General features: G+C 49.4%; 1 protein-coding gene across 6 annotated transcripts in view; it reads right to left on the reverse strand.

Moving 5' to 3' along the window:
* The window catches only part of STX8 (syntaxin 8), a 77,357-nt gene extending 68,986 nt beyond the window's left edge, over nucleotides 1-8,371 (reverse strand). For 5 of the 6 annotated variants that reach the window (XM_010721235.3, XM_019621628.2, XM_019621627.2 and 2 more), the window contains exons 1-4: nucleotides 8,272-8,367; nucleotides 8,012-8,111; nucleotides 5,637-5,731; nucleotides 3,967-4,077 (exon numbers count right to left, since the gene is read on the reverse strand). In XM_010721235.3, coding sequence (XP_010719537.1) covers nucleotides 3,967-4,077; nucleotides 5,637-5,731; nucleotides 8,012-8,111; nucleotides 8,272-8,288 — 323 coding nt within the window. In that variant the 5' untranslated portion in view covers nucleotides 8,289-8,367. Of the gene's footprint in view, nucleotides 1-227; nucleotides 1,393-3,966; nucleotides 4,078-5,636; nucleotides 5,732-8,011; nucleotides 8,112-8,271 lie in introns of those variants that run through there. The other variant, XM_019621630.2, reaches the window with a different exon arrangement.
* Between the last annotated feature and the right edge of the window lie 813 nt (nucleotides 8,372-9,184).

The raw sequence follows: 9,184 nt of genomic DNA on the forward strand, positions 1-9,184 counted from the left end.
AGGCGGCGGCAGCGGGCCCCTCCGCCCAGGGCACGGACCGCTCGCCTGGGGGGCCCCGACGCCCCCCGAAGAGGAGGGCCAGCAGCTGCCCCCCGGATTTGCCCCCGTCCCCCAAGAGGCGGCGCTAGGCCGGCACCCACTGCGGTGCTGAGCACGGCTTGGCGTTGGCAGACCAACAGCGATCTTGGTATAATTTTAGAGACAGTTAAACAACGACAAATTTTTCTTATTACTGTCCTCAGTACCATACATTCGTCAGAAAGGGATTTTTATAGGAAAAAATGCTAACACACATTACGAAAAAAATCCAGGCCCTTCTAAACATTCCCTATGCAGCAATCACACGTGGTGCTTCATGTCTCACAGCTATCTCAAGTTTTCTGGAAAACTCAGCACAAAGTCCAGACAGGCTGTTTAAGTGCACACTGCGTATTGATGCAGTGTGAGCTGCACCCACTCCTACAGGCTGACTACTGGGGGAGACAGGAGGAACAACACAGCTGTTTCTGCTTCATTTAAGTCTCTCTTTTAACAACCTGCACAGATGTCTTTCCTAGGCAAACGCAGGGGAGAAGATACTGGAATTGCCAATTATAGAACACTTAAGTAACCCTAAACAGGCGGAGTCACGTAAACAGCATAATCTTTCCCCTGGAAAATTCCAGTTGCATCTTAATTAAGGCCGACAACGCCGGAAGGTAAACTAATGTTATACCAAAGTAATGTAGTGTCCTGCCCTGTGTTCCGGCCCAAGTTGTCAGTTAGGATAAATACCAAGAGCATTAAGGCCACTGTACTTCACAATCAGAAATAGCTTTACAGCAGTTTTCAAAGGATGTAAAACTCACTGAATGGTGACCAAATATAAACGAAGATTAATTCTAGCAAAACCTTCACAATTACAGGCCGTGGGGACAATAAATATGTGATCAGTGGTGCAAGAAGGTTAATGAAAGGAATGACTGCTGGAAAGAAAAAGACTTCTGAAAATGCGTGCTGTCACATCAGAGATGGATTAGATACAGAAAACCAATACAAAAGCAGAGAAAAGTGTCACTGCTAGAAATTAATCAAACAACGTGTGCTGATTTTTCTAATGCGGCGGGTAAAGCTGACTTTGAGACTCCAGGCACACTGAAGAGTGGCCTTTCCAACCTACTAAACCCACAGCAGGTTGCTCCACAAGTCTTAACAGCTTCAGAGCAACTCAGTGCTATAAACAGCAGCTGAACCCCAGCAAGCAGCGCTGTCTTCTGGCCCCAGAAACAGCAGGTTGGTGAGGAAGGCACCCATCTCCATCTCCTCTGCACACACAACATGCAGCCAGTTCCAAGTAAGGAAGGTCGGAGCAGGCACTGGCTGCACCTCTGTCTGTGCAATGGAGAGCAAGAGCTGCAAGGGAGAGCATGGAAGGGGTGTGAATTCACCAGCCAGCGAGGAGTTGGCAGGGTTTTGTCCCTTTTAAAGAGAACTATTAAACTTTAAGCCTTGCAACACAAGAAAATAAGCACTGTCTCTGATGTTATCTTCTGCTGGAAATTACTGGTTTCTCTGATCATTCCTAATGGAGCATGAAATTATCATGGGATTTTGATACTTTCTTCCTGTCAGCCTCAGTACCCCATGCGAGGGCAGCTCTAGGTCCAGCCTTGGCCCTCTGCCACAGCACGGATGGGCTCCTCTCACTCCAGGCCAGTTTTCAGGCAGCCACACTCACTCACATACCGGTCAGAGCAGGCCCCAGCTTCCTGGCATCACCAGGTCCTACAAAGCAGTGCCTAGCTGCTATTTTAAGGCTCCAGTTGACTCAGCGTTGGACATTAAAGCTATCGCTGATGTACCAGGCAGCTTGGCACCACACTGCAGGGGAAGTCAAGGCCGCAGAACAAAGAGCGGATGAGATTGAAGCCTACAGTTTCACCCCTGCAGCAGGTGTCAGCCACACAAAGCTGACAAACTGTAACATCCCAGCCGGGCAGAACACAGTGTGGAAGAACCAGCGCAGCAGAAGGCAGCCCTATACCACATTACTGGCTGTGCATGTACACATTCTTCTACAGCAACACGCAAGAGAAACAAAATCACAGATCAGGGAAACTGAGCAATTCCTATGCCTGCTCTGACGTGCAAACAGGCTAGAGAAACATCTTCCTTGCAGTTTAAGTCAGGCACGACACTCATCCTGGCACCCCAATTTTTGCCCTAGAACAGCATCATAGCATCTCTGTTTTTTTCAGAAGGACGGGGCTAAAAAGCAACAAAGGGTATGGGCCCAAACAGCTGTGTTTCAGGAACAACTCCCTAAGAAGTATGTACATTTTTTAAAAAGTATTGCTTGGAAACGGCGTTGCCATGTACAGGCTGTGCTCAAGTAGTTTAATTGATGATGGGAAGACAGCAAGTGCTGCAAACGCAGACTGCAGCTCTGCTTCTGTCCTGCACTGCTCTGAAGGACAGAGCATTACCTGAATTACCTGAATTACCTAAGGAAAACTTAGGGAGATAAGTGCAGCTCTCTGCTCTGAAATCTAGCCAGAACAGCAGCACACAAGGCATCACACACATGGAGTCAGCACAGTGGCAAGCCAGGCTTTTTTTTGTTTTGTTTTAATAGAGGCATTTAATTTTTTTTTTCCATGAATGCCAGCTTGAGGCTAACAGAGATCAAAGCACATGAAGCAGTGAGTCAGAAAGATGCTTCTGAAGTTGTCCCTGACACACACCACAGTTCTGATGTACTAGAGCCCTAACACTGTGTCAAGATTGCAGATCTGGCACCCAGCAGCCTGCAAAGGAAGAAGGAAATGACAGCTGCATTTGGTTGCCTCTAGCCCAGCTACCAGTTAAGGAACCACAATTATTAATTGCCACCACTTTTCTCCTCCCCTTCTACCAGCAGGTAATTCAGCTGGCAAATGAAACACATTTCAGAGGAAAAAAGGAACCTTAGAGAAAAATCAGTTTGTGCCGATGGGGAGGCAGGGACACAGCTGAGGTGAACACAGAACAGCTGCAGGCTGAACCTAGGGTACCTCTTGACCAGTGGGATGGCACTGAAAACATAGGACAGAAATAGGAACAAGAGGTGATACTAACTCAAGTGTGAAAAGACATGGAACTGTAACAAACTCACAGGCATCTCTCTGCTATGCTGCTCAGCAAGCATTTCTTGGTATTTCAGTGAGGTGCATAAGCTCTTAGATGTACAGTAGCTGCAAGCAGCTCCTTAGCAAGGCTGTAGCTCCCAAGGACTCAGCAGTAAAGCTGTGCGCAGCAAATACTCATTTACAGGCCTGCAACCTGCCTTAAAAGATGCCTTGTGGACAGCTCTAAGGACATATCAAGTCTGTGCCTAACGCGGCATGTTATAACACACAGCACCTGCAAAGCTCCCACCTATGCTGACGTGCAGGATGCTAGCAGTTACCTTGGGCAAGAGGCCCAGATCTCACTCTTCAAGGGAAAGCTCTCCCTTTCTTCCTGATCAGACAGAGATGGCCAGGGATGGATTATTTCTCAGAACACATTAAGGATGACCACTATCAGCCATGATTATTTTTTCCCAGCCATGATGGAGCTCACATGATGTATGAAAGTAACTCAGACTGCCCTTTCCACTCAAAGACAAGCTTTTGATATTCAGAAGTTTAAGCCCCATCCTGACAGCTTTCCTTCCAACAATTCACCATAGCCCACAGGCCGTGGCACCCTTCAGGCCAGCTCTGTGACTGGCTCTGCCAGATCATGGGCAGCTATCATCTCCAAGTAACTCTCCAATCCCTTCTTCCCCCAGCTCTGGAAAACATTAATGACATTCTCATTAAAATAAAGTACACGATTTCTAAGCAAATCAAAGTGCGCTTGGATACAGGTAGAGGTAAATTAATTCTATGGATGCATTTAACATCACCTTCAGACAACCCCAAAGCACAAGTCACACCGCTCATGAAGACAGCAGCATCATACCTGATCACATCTGGTTCTGTGCCCTCGTTCTTGTAAGATGCCTGAAGTTGCTTCTGTCGTGTGAGAAGGTCATCCACCAAGTTCTGCCTCCTGTCTCCCTCCAGCTGGGTGCTAATCGACTCGGTTAAGGAGCACATTTCAAAGCACTGAAAATCTTAAAAGTTGAGTATAAAATAAAACCTGCTATACGTTCTTAAAATAAATCAGATCTCCTGATCAAGAAAATAACAAGAGCAACTGTAGCTGTAAGAAAGGCTGTAGCACCTAACAGAAGAATGGGCCAGGTCCCTCAATGACCTACTTTCATTCAGAACACTTCAACAACCATACATTTCAAAGACTAGGATTCACACAGTGACTGCAGAGTGATCTCCTGGTCATCATCTCAATGCAACCAGTAAAACCCAGAGGCTCTTTACTGCCAAGTTACAAATTCTACCTCCACCATAATTCTCCTGTCAGTTACTACTCAGAAGTGCTCTGCAGCAGATTGGCTCTGTAACACTGGCAGCACACAGCAGTGTGCTCAGGGAAGGGTTAGCCCTATCCTGTTGTGATTGAATCTGGGCAGACTCCAAAAGAACAGAGCTCTGAGGTCAGTAGGGCACAGCACATCTTATTTGCCAGGAGCTGAGGCTCATACACAACCCAGGTGAGCAGCTCCCCACTAAATCATCAGTAAAACACCAACAGTTTTCTTCAAGCAGTTGTTTCCATTTGCAGTTCATCAATGGGACACCCTGAGAGCGACTGGGACGGAAGGAAAACAATTTGTTCAGCATGTCTGAAACAGAAGATGCCCAAAGCTCTGCAGTTCTGACAGGTGACACACTTATTTTAATTCATCTTAGAGACATTCCAAAGGACTGCTACCTGTCTTCCAAGCACTGCTGCACAGATGATGCAGTAGCCATGCTGATTTCTGTACGTTATCTGCCACAGCAGTAGCATTCATTTGCCCTGAAGCACTCCCTTGATGTGAAAGTTTTACCCAGGGCCATAGCTCAGCATTCAGAGGCCTCACGCTTTGAAAGGATTTCTTCTACAGTAAGCTTGAAATTAAACATCCATCCATTCAATCACTAGACACACCTCTGGGGGGGATGGATGTGCTTCCAAATCCCTACACCTCACCACGTAACAAGAAGAGCAAATCCAAGCCAGGCCACGGGGCAGCGCTGCTATAAAAGAAGCCTGGGATTCGTAAGATATATTTTAAGGCATATCAACAATGTTTTGCAGATGCTTTGCTCCTTCTGCCAATGCACGTTGGGGCTGGCACTTCCCTGCCCACAGCCCAAACATGGCTTCACCCCTCCAGGACTAAAGTCAGCCAACACCAAAGCCAAGAGAAAATAACAGCAGAGTGGGTTCTCTGCTAGGTGGGTGAACGTGGCTCATGAGAGAGCTGTGCCATCAGCAGCTGCCTGCAATGATTCAGAGCAACCGAGCCAGCCCTGTGCCTGCTACACCAGAGGTGCCCAGGCTCTCAACCCTTTCCATAATGCAGCTGCCATAAAAATATTACCCATCATCACTGACAAAATTCAAGTGAAAAAAAACTGTCCCAAAATTAAACAAGAAAAAAGAGCCTCCTTGCAATTACAGCATGTTTTCAGACCCTCTCCTACAATACAGCAAGAGCAATGAGATGCTGTTTGTGCAGATACATCTGGTGCGTTGACACAGCCCGGAGCAGGGAGTCCTTCAGCTGATCAATCTTCTCTTTGAGATTCTGCAGTGACGATCTGATAATCACATTGAGCTGCAGGGAAAGAAAGAGATTCTTTGTCTGAACTGTATTTGTATCACATTAAATGCTATTGCATGCAGGTAACAATGCATTTACTTTCAGCTACACTGGTGGGAAGGACCCTATACTGAACCAGCCCACCTCAAAGCCCCAAAGAGAACATCACAGCTAATTATTTTAGATGCTTACAACACAAGATAAGTAGAACTAGTTTCACAAACACTTCTCATGCATTGATGAGAGCTTTCTTTCAAGTCTTTCTAAACAGATTCCTTTATATGGGCAAAGTATTTCAGCACATTTTAATATTTTCCAGCTCATTTTCCAGTCCTTTCCTCTGATCTCCAACACAAATAAAGGCGCCAGCTCCTGCTGCCACTGGGTTTCTTTCCCAGCTCCCACGAGGGAGGGAAGCTGACTACAGGTTCAGATATTCCCTCCGCTGAGTTCTTCCAGACTTTCAGGATCCCACAGACATTCAGCTTCCCCCAGTGACACCTCTCAGCACCATCTATGACACCTGCCCATCTCCCTGCCCAAGGCTGGGGTGCATCTGTTCCTACTAGAAGTGCAGTTAAGCTGTTTGCATTTTTCCCTGCTCTGAGCAAGCTGAGATTTCTGGGAACCCTCCTCCTCTTTTCTCCACTCCTTCCCAGCATTGTCTTGGGCAATGCCTACAGAGAAAGGCATCAGCACAGCAATGGAGCAGCTCGAGCAAAAGCCCTGGACTCCATTAGAACACTCAGTGGCTCGGGCTCACTGGGACTTGCTCTCCACCATCTCCAAACAGAGACAAAATGCACAGCCACACTGGTGCACTTTGAGAGTGCACAACCCGACAGCTACAAAACCCACACTCAAACACAGCCAGGCACTAATGCAGCATTCCCAAAGCCACAATGGGGCATGAGTGCTTTCAAGAAATTCAGTGTGCAGCACACCCTTTAGCTCTGCAATATGCTAATGAAACATCTTTTCATTTCACATCTTCATTTCCTGCACTCATATGCAGTTGGAGAATGCTGCATTTAATGAGCACAACAAAAGTATATGCGTCCAAGAATGCCATCCAGCACACAGATTGCTGCTACTCTGGCTAGAAACTGTGCTACAAATGATTCCATAGAATGGCCAGGGTTGGAAGGGGCCTCAAGGATGATGAATCTACAACCCCCTGCCACAGGCAGGGCCACCACCTCCACATTTAATACCAGACCAGGTTGCCCAGGGCCCCATCCAACCTGGCCTTGAACACCTCTAGGGATGGGACATCCACAGCCTCTCTGGGCAGCCTGATTCCACTTCCATTAAAGATACAAAAAAAGAAAAAGAAAAGAAGTTTTGAGATCAGCTCAACTGAGCAGAGGTCACAGATCCAGATCGTAAGAGCTGCCTTGGAATCATTCCATACAGGTTTCTCTTCCCCTTTTCAAATTTTATGCTTGATGTCTACTTAGCAATTAGCAACGGGGCTTTTTTTAGCCATGCTAATGGCAAAACAGGATAAAAATAAGAGCTTGGTCACGTTCTCCCTGCCAGGCAAATGCTGCACACGCTTTCACGCTGTAGAAGCACTCAGCTGTCATGGAATGCAGCACTGCTCAGCCGTGAATTTCTCGACGTGCGTTTCTGTTATGAAAACAACCCCTCATTGTGGGACACTTGTTTGCAGTTGAACCAAACACGGCCAAATATTCACCTTTAACTGCTAATGGATTAAGTGAAACTGCACTCGGAAAACACCGGGCATGGAAGGAATGATGTTGTGAAGAAATAAGCATAATGTTTCCACAACACAGAACCCGGAGGAGCTGCGCTACCAGAAAGGCTTCAAGCAGCACCAACACAACTTGTGTGTGCTTTTTTTTGTTGTTTTCCTGGAACATCACAGACCACAACGACTCAAACCAAAGAACTTTGTCCTCTATAAACACAGCACAATTAAGCAGCACTCTTACTGCCAGCCTCCTACTGCTCCAGCACAGCAGTTTAAACACAGAAACGCCTTCCTTTTGAAAATAGAGTTCAATCGTCACCGTCAGGCGTTGCAGCTGGAGAAAACACCCAAAGCCTCTTTTCAATTCATGCCAAATTCGAGTCCCTCGACAGAAGCACCGATCGTTGCGCAAAGTCCACGCAGCGTTCCTCAAAGCAACGCTTCAATGCTTCAAAGAAATCATTTCCAAAACGCGACTCTGTGGCAACAGCTGGCAGCACAGAGGCCATCTCGCGTCCTATTACAGCTCCGCCAGAAAGAAGGGCCCCCAGGCCGAGCTGGGCCCCGCGCCGTACCTTGGCCGAGCTCTCCCCGTTGCGCCGGTGCCGGCTGCGCTCCTGGATCCGCTCGGCCACCTCCTGGGCCAGCTGGCAGGCGGCGTCGTACTGCGAGAGCCTGAGGGACGGGAGGGGGAACGGCGTCAGCGCAGCGGGGCCTGGAACCGCCGCCAGATAAAACCCGGAGCCTCGGCCCAAAATCTCGGCCCCACAGCCCGAGCCCGCTCCCAGCCCCCACAGCCCAGCCCAGCCCAGCCCCCGCCCCAGCCGGCCCTCACCAGGGGTCCGGAGCCATCACAGTCACCCGGAAGTGCCGCTACCTCCCGGAAGTGCCGCTACCGCCCGGAAGTGGCCGCGTCTCCTCTGTGTCACGTGACGAAGGCGGCTGCCGAGGCTCAATCCACGCCGGCGCGAGCGTCCCGTGCGAGGGGGCGGGGGTGGAGGGGGGGCGTAAAAGTGCGCGCAGGCGCATAGCGCTCTGCTGCCGAGGTGCGCGACGAAGCGGTGTGCGCTTTATGGTGTAAGATGCGCAGTGCACAGATAGCATGGTGCACGGCACGTGGGGCGCAGTGCAGAAGTGCAAAGGTACGCAGGTGCACAGTGTGCGGTGCAGAGTTGCACAGCGGCCAAGTGCGGTGTGGGGTACGGATGTGCGGGGCGCGCAGCACAGAACTGAGCCGTGCAGAGTTGCAGATGGCAGAGCTGGGTGCTGCGTCGTGCAGTGGCGTGTGTTGTAAATGCACGAAGGTCCATGAGTGCAGAGATGCACAATATAAGGCACAGAAGTCCACAGCTGTAAGGGCGTAAGCTGAGCAGGTGCACAGCTTAAAGGTGCTGAGTGTGTGGCACACGGCGCAGTGTGCACAGAGCGAGGCTGTGGATGTGCACAGGGACGTGGTGCAGAAGTGCACAGCACAGGGTGCACGGTGCACAGCACAGTCATTCGCAGCCCTGGCAGTAGGAGGGCTGAATGCCATATGCACTGCAGTGGTACCAACCCCCATCCCCTGTCCTTGCTGCCTCCTCCAGGGGTGACGTCCCCGTGGCACGGGATCCCCGTGGCTGGATGTTGTCAGCACGTGGGCATTGCTATTGCAATGGTGTTACTATGGCTGTGGGATAAAAGGCACCGCAGCCCCAGGGTGCCCAGTGCCAGGCATGGGGACAGCAGTGGGGAACGGCCAGGGCAGA

This window comes from Meleagris gallopavo, chromosome 20 (genome assembly GCF_000146605.3).
Source record: "Meleagris gallopavo isolate NT-WF06-2002-E0010 breed Aviagen turkey brand Nicholas breeding stock chromosome 20, Turkey_5.1, whole genome shotgun sequence".
Taxonomy (NCBI): Eukaryota; Metazoa; Chordata; class Aves; order Galliformes; family Phasianidae; genus Meleagris; species Meleagris gallopavo.